This window comes from Penicillium soppii, assembly GCF_028829465.1.
Source record: "Penicillium soppii strain IBT 18220 chromosome Unknown utg000001l, whole genome shotgun sequence".
Taxonomy (NCBI): domain Eukaryota; kingdom Fungi; phylum Ascomycota; class Eurotiomycetes; order Eurotiales; family Aspergillaceae; genus Penicillium; species Penicillium soppii.
This window is the reverse complement of record NW_026643231.1, coordinates 880,048-895,026: the sequence shown is the minus strand read 5'-3', so window position 1 is coordinate 895,026 and position 14,979 is coordinate 880,048. Positions and strand designations below refer to the sequence as shown.

At 47.1% G+C, this 14,979-nt stretch overlaps 5 protein-coding genes across 5 annotated transcripts; 1 reads left to right on the top strand and 4 right to left on the bottom strand.

Annotated features, from left to right (window-relative positions):
- Positions 1–263: 263 nt before the first annotated feature.
- On the bottom strand, positions 264–878 carry N7529_000333 (uncharacterized protein; the record flags this gene model as incomplete). The annotated part of the gene is made up of 1 exon (XM_057235864.1): positions 264–878. One exon carries the CDS (start codon positions 876–878, stop codon positions 264–266), a length of 615 nt encoding a protein of 204 aa, XP_057102667.1.
- Positions 879–1,078: 200 nt separating this feature from the next.
- N7529_000332 (uncharacterized protein) lies at positions 1,079–7,081 on the bottom strand (the record flags this gene model as incomplete). Its single annotated transcript, XM_057235863.1, has 1 exon — positions 1,079–7,081. The coding sequence occupies one exon, from the start codon at positions 7,079–7,081 to the stop codon at positions 1,079–1,081; it is 6,003 nt and encodes a 2,000-aa protein (XP_057102666.1).
- Positions 7,082–7,360: 279 nt separating this feature from the next.
- Positions 7,361–7,732, bottom strand: N7529_000331 (CAZyme family GH13; the record flags this gene model as incomplete). The annotated part of the gene is made up of 1 exon (XM_057235862.1): positions 7,361–7,732. The coding sequence occupies one exon, from the start codon at positions 7,730–7,732 to the stop codon at positions 7,361–7,363; it is 372 nt and encodes a 123-aa protein (XP_057102665.1).
- A 3,697-nt stretch (positions 7,733–11,429) lies between these two features.
- Positions 11,430–12,167, bottom strand: N7529_000330 (orotate phosphoribosyltransferase; the record flags this gene model as incomplete). The annotated part of the gene is made up of 1 exon (XM_057235861.1): positions 11,430–12,167. The coding sequence occupies one exon, from the start codon at positions 12,165–12,167 to the stop codon at positions 11,430–11,432; it is 738 nt and encodes a 245-aa protein (XP_057102664.1).
- Positions 12,168–12,881: 714 nt separating this feature from the next.
- N7529_000329 (methylenetetrahydrofolate reductase (NAD(P)H) MET13) lies at positions 12,882–14,708 on the top strand (the record flags this gene model as incomplete). The annotated part of the gene is made up of 1 exon (XM_057235860.1): positions 12,882–14,708. The coding sequence occupies one exon, from the start codon at positions 12,882–12,884 to the stop codon at positions 14,706–14,708; it is 1,827 nt and encodes a 608-aa protein (XP_057102663.1).
- Between the last annotated feature and the right edge of the window lie 271 nt (positions 14,709–14,979).

Genomic DNA, 14,979 nt, shown 5'->3' with positions numbered 1-14,979 from the left:
TTGGTTGAATTGCCATTATATTAGATACTACGTAGTAAGGGGGTGTTTGTGTTTTGACCAAATAATGTGCAACAATAAACGAAAAGAGTATATAACGACACTATGCGCAGGAACATAACTTCACAAGGAACGGCTAAGTTGTCCGCGACCACTTGATTCCATCAACAACCCTTCATCAAAAACCATCAACATATCTTAAGGTTTAGATAACTGCTCCCTTCTGAAGAACAACAGGAATCCGCCACTGATTTGGAAGATATTAGCTAGATAGCAGATGAGTGATGGATTATAACATACCATATCGCGAGCTGCGAAATAAGAGCAACCCAAAACCAAGCGTTGCTCAAGGCACCCGCTCCTGCGGTAATATCCGGGGAGATTGGCCCGGGACCAATGTTATTTGGTGCAAAAGACCTCGCACAAATTGTCGCCAGGGATCCTAGCACTTGGGACGCCATGAGTGTGAAGCAGATATGCATTCGTGTCAGGGTCTGCAAGAGAATCATACCGAACCCGAGACCCTGCAATGCATCCAATACTCCAAGCCAGAGCCATAGGGAGCGAGAGACTAGAGCTCCAGAGGTGTAGCTTCCAGCCCAAGGGAGGAAGAGGCCGGAGCCAGATGTTCCCCACCATATTTGGGCCCAGCGTGGCGCCCCCAAGCCACAGGCGAGGACCGGGAGGATCCAACTGTGAGATTTGGACAGTCTGGCTAGTAAGAAGAGAACGGCAATCCAGACAAAGCCGAAAAATCCAATGCAAAGTAACAAGATTTGCCAGCCAGTCGCATGGTTCGTGATCCAGAGGACTAGAGAGGGTGAGCCAAAAGCCGAGTAATCAAGAGGGGATTGGAGACTCACAGTTCCAGTTGCGACCATACGGAGCACTTAAAAAGAAGTTTTGGAGAATGACTACAACCCAATTCCAAAGCACAATCTTTCGCCGGAAAACTGATTTATAAAAAGACGGAACCTTTCCAGGAGTCTGACGATAGTAGTTCGGCAAGCCGAAATAGACGATGAGACCCACCCCCCACAAGAAGAGCGCGATAGGTGTACAGATTGCGCTGTGTTCATTGTTAGCAAGCTTTCAATGTACCAGAAGAGAGACCCAGCACTAATACGCACGTCATTCTCCAAGTATTCGTAATGCTGCCTTGCACATCCGTGATTCCAGCATTGTTAGCTTTTGTTAGAGTCGAACCCCAGTACCAAAGAGCAATAACATATGCCTGCTGCGTGCCTTGGATAAGGCATGCTCGAAACACCCATTGCTTGACTGGCGCTCCGCTTTCATCCCCGAAATTCAGAGCAAAGAAGATAGAACCACTTGACGAAGCAGCAGCATAAATCCCGCTTCCAACATTCTGGATCCACCCGCGACTGTATGAATCAGGCTCAAAGTGTGCCATACCAATGACCAAAAATGCCGTTCCGTAGAGGAACCATGGCACAGCAAGAACCAACACCGACTTGCAGTATCGGAAGAAGAACCACCACAAAATAGAAGTGACCAGGTACACTGTCGCAATACCATATAACTTCTCAGCCGTTTGGCCAACCTCCCCGGTGAGAAGGGTTATTTGATAAGAATTAGCAGCGATGATTTGACCTAGTCCGAGGAAAAGGGAATAAACAGGCCATTCTCCGATGCGAATTTGCATCCATTTCTTCAGGCCTGTTGGTGGTACGTAGTCATCCCCGAGCAGAAACTCATCAGTTGGTGGCTCTTTTCTTTCGTGACCACCACTCCCGTGAGAAGTTTCGTCATCGTTGGTGATTGAGCCAGATGGGGAACTACCACCTTTGCCACGATACACTGAACTAGACGGAGATCCTTGATTCCGACCAAGACGTGCATCGCGGAATTTGTTGAACCATTTCTTTTCGCTCTTTTCGAGATATTGCTCAATGCAAAGTTGGTTGTCCGAATTCGCTCCATTAAGGTCTTCAAGTCTCTTCTCAAACACTTTGTAGTACTCGCCGTTGCTGTCCGTGAAAAATGGGTCGACCTTTTGGAGTTTGAAGTCTTTTTTCTCGCCGATAACCGAATCGACAGACAACACCGACGCACTGCTGAGGCGGTTTCCTGGTTCTGTCCAAGGACGGGACGGTGGAATAAGGGTGTCTTCAGTGCCGACGATACTGGGAGCTGCAGAGCTGGAAGGTGTATTATTGGATCGAGCCATCACAGCACCTTGGCTTGCGCGTTGGGCAGAGAGGGCTTCTTTTGTGAGAGCAACGCCAGACTGAGGAGTCTGGACTCGGGTCGAATCTGCACCATCAGGTAATATTGAATAGTCATCATCTCCATAGCAAGCTGCCATCAGCTCCTCGTCACTATCCTCTTCAGCTTCTGGTGAGGCTCTGCCGGTGTTGTCGTCGCCCTCAATAACACTAACTTTAGCAAGGTCCCGTCGGCCACGAGTTTCGATATTTCCAGAAACCGGGCGAACACCAAAAGACATTTGGCGACTGAGCCCTGATCTGGGTCTCACTTCGCCACCAGGGCTTGGGTCACGACTGTAAATGATAGAATTTCGCTGAAGAGAGCCCATAGTACCTGGGCGACTCGAAGGTTGCAAGGGAGGAGTCGACGCCCCCGATCTTGTCGATGGTGCTTGTGGCGTCATCATACCATATATAGCATTATAAGCACCAACCGCGGGAGACGGATTCTGGGATTTGGCTCGTTCTTTTTGATGAACTCGAATCGAAGTGGACTGGAGAATTTCGAGGTCTTCGACCCACTGGGCCACTGGGAACCGTTGTTTGGCAGATCTGGCGCGCATCATCGCTCTAATTTCGGGTTTTGAACTCAAGGCGCTATCGATAGCCAGCTTGAATTGTTTCAACAAATGGGAAGTGGTAGTTGACTCTACAGTATACCACCAACCAGGCATCTGCCCAAGGCCACCTACTCTAGCTCCAATCCCGAGTGCTCCTTTGCGTCCGAATTCCACGGCAACGAGACCAAAAGGCTCATCGCGGGAAGGAATGAGCGCGAACTCGGCACCCGAAAAGATAAAATGTGGTAGGATAGTGAACTGGGGTTTGGAGCATACTCGACCAGGATAAAGTTTCATAATTCGATCCAGTTTCAACGCCGCAAACTTGCCGTATAGATCGATCAGAGGACCGATGCAGATAAGTTGAACAGTAGGTTTCGCTTCCAAAACACCAGGCAAAACATCGGCGATTAAGTCGATCCCTTTCTGCATGGACCATCGGCCAACAAAGACCAGTAAATCTGCATCCGGTCTTTCCTCAAGGCCGGCCCATTGTTGAGCCTGGCGCTTAAGGTCTGCTCTTGCAAACTCAAACTCCTTATCAATGATGATTTCGCTTTCTTTCGGCAAGGCCCTATTCCATTCGCCAGTGTCGGATGGATCAGGGTTTGGTAGATTTCCAACTTTCTTTAGGCCCCAGAAGATTGGATAGCGGGCATAAGAGCGCTTTCCGTACTTCTTGGACACCCCGACTGCTCCAAAGCCTTGTTGATGGAGGCGAAGGTAGCTTGCGCCGGCATGAAGAAGATTGAAAACTTCACCAAATTGAACATAGCGTGCTGCAACATCCAAATCAAGATTGAACACTGAGCATACTTCGGTCTTCTCTTTCTGCGTCCGCATTGGCCAAAGTCCTTGAAATTCGGCGTTGTGAAGTGACAAACAAATAGGAATAGTCTCGGGCAAGATATAGAGGGGAGCAGCTGCGCCATGATAATCATTAACGTGGTACAGATCCACCGGGAAGCGCTTCAGCGTCTGAGCAATACACTGATTCCAGGCTGAATAATAAATGGCGCTGTCCATATCATCCATGCGGGCCGGATAGGGCTCCGAAGCAGATTGTTGACGAAAGACTGGAGCATCCAACAAAACGTAGGTGATATTTCTGAGCTGATGATATTGAACCTTGATTTCGTATGAGTTTCCCAGAATCATCACGAACATAGACTCGGCTTGTCTGTCCATCGGGTAATGTATACCACCGACGCAGGGAATGACCCATATAAGATCCTGATGTCCGAGCTGTTTGCTCATTAATTGAGCCATCACGCCCAGGCCACCAATCTTGATCTTGATAGCCCAGTCGTCGATATCATATTCCATGGTTGCAATTAGAACTTTTCGTCTATGGGCAGTTCGATTGCCAAATGCGGAGCTGCTTTGGAGAAACTTTGACTTGTCTGCAAGACGTACAAGGGGGTTTCTGGACTGGCCATTTTCAACGTGTCCGACTTTGAATTTGCTGGCCAAATCCATAGAAATAAGCGCTTTCTTTTCACTCACGCCAACCTGGTTGAATTCGATCCGATAGAATGTCTTCATGAAAACAAAGGCACAGGTCGATGCTGTGATGATAGGGACAGTCCAGAGTAGGAAGAAGAGAGCCATTTGAAAACTTTGAGATCCCGCGGGGACAAGCTTGAACTGTAAGTTCGAGTCGTCTACTTGAATCATCCAAGCCAGATGCGGACTAGGCGGGTGTTGCGTGATATTGATTGATGTCACACTGAGCGATGAGGGTGGCAGGCGGTCCAGAATAGAGTCCCCATTGGAATCTCCATAAATATAACTCTGGTCTGGTTGATTGTCAGGATTGGTTCCCCAGACATTGAGCTGACCCTGGGCAGGCCACTCGGCCATGAAGCGAAACTTCCAGATGCCATCGCTGTCTTGTTTCACGATATTATCTAAGCCAGCATCGTACCCATACTTGTTAAAGGGTCCATTGAAGAACAGGTGAGGGAAGCGACGATGAACAGCGGGATTCCAGTCTGAACTATCACCCTCTTGAACATAGTCGCTGCTTCCAGTAAAGCGACTCCAGTATTCGACTCGCACATGTTTGCCATCCCACCTCTGTTTCTTTGTTCCGGACCAAGGCAATTCTTCAATGGTGTGGTTGCCACCTTCGTAAGGAAGCCATTCAGAGAATGTACTACCCCAATTGGTCGAATACCGATATTTGTCTGCTCCGGCTGCATGTTGTGCAATAAAGAGTGTGCCGTTTTCGCCCTCGTGAAGCAAGCTCCTCGAATAATTTGCAGAGGTGAAGATCATGGGGTTATCTTGCTGTCCCACACGAATTAGGAAATGGTCGATGGCGTTTGTTGCTCTTCCATCGGTGCTGGTTGCGTTGTTTATGGTCAATTTATGAACTCCGTTATAGACGCCAGTCAGGGTTGCTCTCCACGCCCAAACAGATGGGATCTGACCAGTCCAATATGTAGTTTCGGGAATGGTACTTCCGCAAGTGACACTTTCAATATCCACCGAGGGAAATTTTCCTGACTCAGTAGTTGATTCAAGTGATATTGAGTCCGTGACTACAGAGCAGTTCATCTCCGTGGAGAAGAAGAAGCCAATTTCCACGGACTCGCTTTTGTCGGGAGCCACGGATGATAGTATTGGAACATCGTGCCCAGGGAAAAACTTTGTTATCATAGGCCGGGGTGAGACAAATTTCTCTTTGGGGATGTAGGCTCTGAACTCAAATGGGGCAAGGGTAATGAATTCGAGACAGCCATTGTAGTTATCAGAGCCATTCAGGCCGAGTTTTACTGGACCCTCCTGCAAAGTCAGCTCGTCGTGCGGATAGAATAAATTCTTGACAGTGGTGTTTGTGTCGAACGGAGCGAGGAGAGCGAAGTTTTCATCAGAGCAGTCAAACTTGTAGTCTACCGTTGTGTTGTCATTTTGATAAACAAACCACACAGTTTGATTTCCCATCTCTCCCAAGTCTTGCATCGGATGATAAGGGCTGCGCAGAACGGACCACATTCCAGTCTCCGTAGGAACTCCATCAGACCCTGGGAGATATACGTTGCGTGTTTGATTCGAAAGAAGCTGAATCCACCACCCATCATTCAAGGCACCAAAGTCTTGTCGCATCTGATACATGTGCTTGATGATGTTCCGCACAGGATGAGAGGGATCACGGTGGTCATAAGTTACTGTCTCATCATAGCAACCCAGCCGTCCTGATTTGATCGGCCACTGGAAATATTGCGTGGAATTCAACTGGAAACATCCGTGATTTTTCCAAGCCGTGGCAGGTGACATTGCCTGACGGCCGTAGATATAGTTGCTCGCTGTCGCATCTAAGATATAGAACGCTTGTTCTTCACCCCACAGCAACAAAGGAATTCCCGGCATATGCAATGTGGTGATGAAGAGCGCCAGTAGTTGTCTTTCGATGCCATATTCGACAGTCGGCCAACGAAAGACATCCTGATTTGTCGCTCCGTACATATGGCGTGGATCAAACTTGCCGGTGTTGGCATTTACCATATCGTTGGTGAGAACCATTTGATACCATGCTTCAGTCCAATTGACTGGGACGTCGTAGCCAGCAGCCAAGTTGCCATCCATACCCAGAAACCTGGTAAGAGAGCGGTAGACAGAATAATGGAAGGCGGCAGCATCGGTTGCCTGTTGATTATGATCTCGAATGAAGTAGGCAGAATCAGATGAGTTGGTGATTCTGAATGCCTCTTCTAAGGTCTCAGGCTGCATATCAGGTTGTCGTCCTCTCCCGTGGAAGATGGAGCCTAATGTGTTTCCACTCGTGATTTCACCAGGGAGAAAGAAGTTTTCTTTTCCCACGCTCCGAGCACAGTCTCTATATGCCCCAGAAATATCTCCCAGTGCATCGACAGTCGCTTGTGTTGCTTTGTCATAGCGAAATCCGTCAATGTCAAGAGAGCTAATAATCATGCACGAATGACGAATGAGCCGGTCCCTAACACTAGGTACCCATTCGCGTAAACGGTCTTGCACGGAGGCAAATTTAGCGAGTTCTCTTTGCCAGTCAGGATAGACACCAAATGCCTCAATATCACCGTATTGATCAAAATCACTGTCATAGCAACCGCCTAGCTCGTTGGTAACGTAGTCATCCACGGGGTATCCTGTCTCATTCCAGAAGCGCGGATATTCACATGTTTCATTGTAACTGTTGCCATACCCAAAGTCGACATAGTGGCGGTCAGATTTCCATGAAGCCTTGTGTTCCTTGACAGAAAATGGTGTTGTTGTATTCATATAGCCCTCGAAACCAATGAGATCTCCCATGCTAACGTATAATTAGATCCTTATGACACTATATTAGAGATTATTCGGCTCTGGAAACTTACGTTGAAATCGTGTTGTCAAATATGACATACATCCCGCGACTATGAATCTCTGTAATAGCATTTCTCCATGTTTCGATGGTCCCAAAATGCTGATCTAGCAAAGTGGTGTCGAGCGCAGAGTACCCATCAGACCCCCATGGCTGGTTCATCAATACTAGGCCTGCAAGGTAGATTCCCTGGAGCTTGAATTAGCCTAAATCGGATATGCATTCACGGGTCAATTATGCATGAATCCAACCTTGATGCCCATCCCTTGTAGATAGTCCAATGTATCAAGAAGACCGGCTACATCGCCCCCATGCCGCATTTGATTGGAATCAATGTCATGCTCAAAGAGTGTGCCGTTGATGTTGTCGTTTGTTGGATCGCCGTTCACAAATCGATCAAGGAAAAGCGTATATACAGGAAACCGCCAATTTTCGGGTGATGGAAAATAGATGTGGTCGGGCCATTCTCCCCAATACTCCAACGGAGTATTTGCCGATTGATTTTCATTAATATTATAATCAGTGAGGGCCTCATCGTAGGGCCAACTGATTCCCGTTATCACCAATGAAGCAACCACGCCGATTGTGTATTTCCAATGCATGTTGACAATCAATACAAGGAGCTGTTACAACTCAAGACTGTAACATACGTCGAGGAAAGAGATGAGAAAAGGGGGAGATAGCGGTTGGCCAATTAAGAGCCCAAGAGAAGCAAACAGCGACTATGTTTCACCATTTCCTGTTAGTTGATATGACGTTTCTTCGACTAGAGTGAGAGGAATATGACAATGTATCGACCGATAGTCAAGACGAATCTGTTGTCCGAGTAAGGGAAAACATGAACCTCGAAAGTCTACTAACAGGAAAGAAATGACCAATGGCTTGCTTGCCTTTTGAAACTTTTGAAAAGTGGCAGAGGATTCTGGTAGAATGTAAGAGAAACGATAAGAGGAAATCACTAGTATCAACGAGGGACTTCAAGCATATTGAACGAAGTAGAGTTTGACCAATGCCCCTCCAGTCTAATGGAGCTCTCCTAGGTAGAAAAGGGAGAAAAGGGAAAAAGAACCAGAAATGCTAATAAAAATAAAGGAAGACAAGAATCATTTGAGGAACCACAGAGCACTCCCAAATGCGGTTGGATCTCTCGTTGAAATTGAGAAAGAGTATAATCCTCGCCCTAATCTACTTGGAATCGTGCACTAGCAAAGTCTCATGATGTTCCCTCCGGTCCCTGAGACTGAAAATGAGGCACTTCGAAACTTTTCCCAGGGCCTCGGAATGAACGGTGAAAGCCGCAGTGGCAGCTGATAGGAGGCAAAGGAGTCAGAGTACACATGGACTTTTTTGCGCTTTGATTGACATTCAAGGCACCACTTTGTGCTATTTTCAGACGACCTGAGACTCAATCGGTGGAGGTCTGTGTCTTACGAGGCTTCGCTATCCTTTGCGCTCCCCAGCAATATTCAGAGCTCTCTGCATGAGAAGCGGCCGTTGTGGGATGATCATGGCTCGACAAGGCTAATCGAGCAATCCATGCATTGCAGGTATCACAATATTCTGTGAGACTAGGTCATGGGTAATGTCCAGCACGATCGTAGGCAATCGCGGAATATGTATCACTAATCTTATATCGGCCCCAGGGTCAATCCCTCTCTTCACTCATAGAATGTAGCTGACTTGGATTATACCATCTATGTAAATTAAGTATCTCACTGGTGCTTGGCACTTATCGATTCGGCTTCCAAAATTTTCTCAAGGATCATCTTGGTAAGCTAGATGCAATTATTGCAACGGACATGTTGTCTGACCCGGCATAACTTTAAATCATCCTGTTCGAGGAAGATAACAATCTATCCAACTCAAAACATACAAAGAGATAACATGTCTGATCGATTTAATTGGGATATGTATCTTGAAGTACTTCCCCGAAGTTGTTATCTCGCCTGCATTAGGGTAGGTATCCATGAAAGTACGGAGTACATACGTATACCCGATCCGAGCTTTCCTGTACTCTCCAGTATCCGGATCAACATGCATATCATCCTAGTGTACTTTTGTATCTGGGACGAGGCAGCTGAGTCGCCGTAATAAAATCTCGAGTCATTGCCAATGACCTTTAGTTTTCAAAGATCTGAAACATTGAGATTGGTAATCATGGCTAAATACCTAGGTAAACTGTTTGCTCCAAATGCACTGTCGAGCCCATCAAGACAGTGCAGTTAATGACATTCTCCCAGGTTAGTCGACCGTGTATTGAACTATCCCAGGTCTTGAACTAGCTTAGCTCTTGGAGAACGGCAATTTTAACAACCATTGTTTTGTTTTCTGGTTCATTTCTCCCACTGACAAGATGTCTTCCTGGCTATCATTCTATAAGATCATAATTTCAGTAGTCCATAAACTGATAATAGATTTTTCGAGACAACATGAACTTCGGGAAATGTTTGATTGGATGATGACATATGATGCTAGGTTAGGTGCATATAGGAACATTTGCAGCGTGATTACAAAAAGGTAGCACCAAGTCAATAGTCAAAACTACGAAACAATAATTATATTTTCAGCACTCAGAATTCAAGTCTATAGTTCTCACACATAATACTATAACTTGATAAGACATGCGGCATTTTGACAAGAGATGAAGAAGAACCAGGCCATGGATTTCTGCTTCCGAGTACCATACCGCGATGCCACAATATCTAGTGCCGAAAAAAACATTGATAATTGCAGGTATTGATTGTCATCGGGAGAAATGCTTATTCAAAAGGCAAATTCTTATGATCCTTTTCCCGGTACTTAATTTGTATTCACAAAAGTTGACGTGCCAATAATTGCCATAGTTTGAACATCTATTCCCGTTTCTTTTAAATGCATCGGCCATCTAGATTGCCCATTGGGTACTCTCACCTCTTGTGTCAGTATCCAATTATTTGCTTATTTGAGTTTCAGCAATAATTACTCGTGAACGTCAAAACATGAGGCTGGCGGAGATTAAGTTATGTCTATTCATTCGCTGTACCTCCACCGTTGAAGCTAAGCACGAAGTTTGAGTGATACTCATGCTGATCACCCAATGGGTTTAGAACAGTTGAATAGTCTAGATCCTAATCCCCGGTTCCGTGCTTAAATGCCCTGTGAAACTCAACCTGCCACTAGGAGACCCCCGGAATCTTCCATATATTGCAGAGAATACTGATTAGATGTCTCAACTAGGATCTAGGGGGCCATTTCAGATAGATAAAGATGAGATTATTAAGAGAATTCGAATCTAATCTAGCCCATAGTCTGAAAATGTATTAAGATAGCCCTACTGCACATGTGGCTAATGCTCGATCTTAATATCATACTAGACCTTATCTCCTTAATCCAACGTCTGGTCTCTTGTGTTCACTGACAAAATTAGAACGACTACCTAAAGATGTCCCACCTTGTACTCATCAAGTGATTGAATTTTGTTAGATTCACAGGTACAAATGTCTGAGCGCAGCGTCCGACCTCTACATGTCTCTAAATACTATCAAATGCTCTCAATTTTCCTGCAATCGGTGCCTGTACTGCCCACTGGTTGCCCTCCGTAATACTCTAACATCGCACACCGATAACATATGTTGTGTAGCTTGCCGCTTGCCGCGCACTATCTTAATTGCCTACATGGGGTGAGTATGACCATTGGCTCTCGATGATGGCCAAGTCTACCACTATTCTTTTACTTGAGCTCATGTGAAACATGGTTTCGCACACAATGGTCCTGGCATCCGCGTGCAACAAGTGCATTCAGGAGTGTATGAAGGCTTCGAGACCTGAGCTGGATTTGTTGATTGAAAATGTATGGCTTTGGGCTATCAATATGTTATTTTCAGATACATATCTGATGAAGCTAATTATCAGTTAGACCAAGAGCTCCATATTCCCCGATTGTAGCAAATGAGGAAACTGGCGCGAATTGAGGGCTAGTATCACCAATTCTTCGGGCAATCGCCTGTCGCTGGTAAGGCCAGAAACCGCCTATGTAACTCTGTCGGTTTGAGGATAGAGAGATCATATGATAGGGAGTGTTGGGAGTTACTGCCGTTTAGTTACGTGTGCCCTACATATACTTGTTGCTACAATATTGCAAAAAGGCAGGGACAAGTCAAATATTGCACACAGGAATGTGACCATTCCCCAGACTGATTCTGGGCAATGCTTGATATCATATATGTTCAGAACAACTCCTAATTATCCTGGTATCCACCCTTTTTATCTTGTTTTTGTTCATAGATCGTACCTTCATCGACGGTTTCCACAAGCTTATATCTACTGCGCACCGTAGCGCTCACGGTAGTCCTTGAGACGCTGGATCTCAGCAGCACCAATCTTATCACCAAGCTTCTCAATCAGATCGTGCAGACCAATGACAGCGCGGATGGGGATCTTGCCGCCGAGATCACGCTGAGCGACGCCGATGGCACTCTTGGACTCAGTGTCGCTGACACGCTCCTCCCGATCCAGCAGGACAACGACACCGGCAACGATACCGCCCTCCTTCTCGATGATGCCGACTGCCTCACGGAGCGCAGTACCGGCAGTAATGACATCGTCCACGATCACAACACGCTTGCCCTTCAGAGGGGCGCCGACAATGTTTCCACCCTCGCCATGAGCCTTGGCCTCCTTGCGGTTGAATGAGTAGCTGACGTTATCCCAAGTTCCCTTTCCGGAGAGAGAGTCCCGCACAGCGAGCTCGTTGGTGACGGAGGCGCAGATGGGAATGCCCTTGTATGCGGGTCCGAAGATGATGTCAAAGTTGGGCTGAGCGGTGCCGTCAGCGTTGATGGTGACGAATGGCTCAGCGGAGAGAACACTGGCGTAGGCGGCGGAGGCAGCGCGCAGCAAAGGTGCAGTGTGCAAGAGGGAGGAAGTAAAGAAGTAGGGCGAATCGCGGCCGGACTTCAGGACGTAGGAGCCGAATGAGAGGACATTGTTGGAGATGAGGAGAGGGAGAAGAGTAGACTTGTAGTCCTGATCGGCAGAGGGAGGGGGAACAGCAGACATTGTGTATTTTGATATGAGAGAAAGCGAAGCAACTTGTCAAAAGATCAGGAAATCCACTGATAACGAAAATTTTGCCGGACCCCGTTTGGAACGGAGGGGTAAGGGCGGTGGAACATATGGCTAAGGTGATAATCGACAATAACCTAAGTAATCTACCAATTGTCAGTTTTATGAGTTGAAACATCAATTGTAATAGGCTTTTAATGAAACTTAAATGTAGATAGAAAACAATATCATCTGTTTCTTCTTCTAAATTCTTCCAATTCATCTAATTTGGTTGAATTTCAACCAAAACACGTGCCCTCCGATGGCGGCCTTCCCCGCCAAATTACTGGTGTCCGTTCACCGGATTTCCTCCTTTCCTCACTCCTCAGTTGAGTAATCCTCTTTCTCTCTCTCTCTTTTTCTCTTTTTTTCCTTCTTTTTTCGGTGCTTGATTTCTTCTTTTTTTTACTTTTTTTAAAACCATTAAGCACTTGACGTTTGACAGTGTTACAGTGCACAGGCGTCCAGGCTCTCAGACGCGAGCAGAAATAGCCTGTCTCATCTGCACAGGTGCTCCAGTTCCACAAACAATCCAATCAGTTATTACTTCGACCTTCGGTATGTTTATTGATGAAACTCAGATACCAAGCTTGAGGAAAGGCTATTGTTGGCCTTGGTTGTATCTGCAGTGAAATGGGTTACTTACAGAAACTAGATTAAACCGACATCATGCATATCCGAGAGAAACTTGCGAAGAATGAGGCGGAAGGAAAGACTGGAATTTCTTTTGAGTTCTTCCCTCCCAAAACCGCCCAGGGTGTACAGAATCTCTATGACCGAATGGACCGTATGCATGGAATGGGCCCGTCCTTCATCGATATCACCTGGGGTGCTGGCGGTCGCTTATCGGATCTGACTTGCGAGATGGTCAGCGTAGCACAATCGGTGTATGGATTGGAGACATGCATGCACTTGACATGCACGGATATGCCTCTGGAAAAGGTCGACCAAGCTCTTCAATCTGCCTACAAAGCCGGCTGCACCAATATTCTGGCTCTCCGAGGAGACCCTCCCCGAGACAAGGAAACATGGGAAGCTTCCGACAATGGATTCCGTTATGCGAAGGACCTGGTAAAATACATCCGTGATAAGTATGGCAACCACTTCGATATTGGTGTTGGTGGCTATCCCGAGGGTGCTGATGATAACGCCGACGTGGACCAATTGATCGACCACTTGAAGGAGAAGGTGGATGCAGGCAGCACTTTCGTGGTAACCCAAATGTTTTACGATGTGGAAAACTTCATCGAATGGGTCAACAAGTGCCGTGCGAAGGGAATCACTGTTCCCATCATTCCTGGTATCATGCCTATCCAGACCTATGCTGCGTTCATTCGTCGATCCACATGGACTAAGATCCGAGTCCCCCCTCAATGGATGGAAGCTCTCGAGCCGGTCAAGAACGATGATTCCGCGGTCCGAGATATCGGAAAGAGTCTAATCGCCGAGATGTGCAGACAGCTGCTCGCTGCCGGCATCAAGCACCTGCATTTCTATACCATGAACCTGGCTCAAGCGACTCGCTTGGTTCTCGAGGAGCTTGATCTTTGCCCCTCCGATGATTCCCCTATTCAGCGTGCCCTGCCTTGGCGGCCATCCCTTGGTCTCGGCCGCAGGTCAGAGGATGTGCGGCCAGTGTTCTGGCGCAACCGAAACTCATCGTACGTTGCTCGTACCCAGACATGGGATGAATATCCCAACGGTCGCTGGACCGATTCTCGCTCACCCGCGTTCGGTGAACTGGACGCATATGGTGTGGGCCTGAAGGGCACGAACGAGCAGAACATCAAACTGTGGGGCGAGCCAAAGTCAATTAAAGAACTATCCGAAATCTTTGTTCGTTTCTTGACCGGCAAGCTTGACCGCCTGCCTTGGAGTGACTCGCCAATCACAACAGAGGCCAATGACATCCAGGAGGACTTGCTCGCCCTCAACCAGCGGGGTTTCCTGACAATCAACTCTCAGCCTGCTGTCAACGGAGTCAAGTCCTCGCACCCCGTCTACGGATGGGGCCCCAAGAACGGTTTCGTTTACCAAAAGGCCTACTTGGAGCTTCTGGTTCCCTCAAACTTGATTGATGAGCTCATTATCCGTATCGAAAAGAACGATGACTTGACATACCACGCCACCAACAAGAAGGGTGAGCTCAAGACAAACACTCTTGACAGCCCCAATGCCCTGACATGGGGTATCTTTGCGGGACGGGAGATCATTCAGCCCACCATTGTCGAGACAGTCAGTTTCTTGGCCTGGAAGGATGAAGCCTACCTCCTGGGAGAGCAATGGTCCAAGTGTCATGAGGCAGCAAGCCCTAGTCGCAAGCTGATCCAAGGCGTGATGGACGACTGGTACCTCGTCAATATCGTCGACAACGACTTCCACAGATCTAACGGTGTCTTTGAATTGTTCAACGGCCTTGAAATCAAAGATCTCAACGTCGAAGTGAAGCCCATGGCCAACGGCACAACTGAACAAAACGGAGTTGCCGCCAATTAAAATGGTTCCCCTCAACTTGGAACTTTTGGCATACCCATATCAATACCCCAGACCCTTTGGTCCCATGCCCATCAACCCACTTTTAACACTCAACATACCTAATTCAACATCACTCATCTCAACGATACCACAGCCCACACAAACACCACTCCAACACATCTCGGGCTCACCCTGCAATGTCTTATGGCGTCACGACTGAAGACCTCTCAACGATTTCTTCCTCAGCGTTTTCATTTCAACATAATGTACCGATACCCCCGTCTCTTTTAAC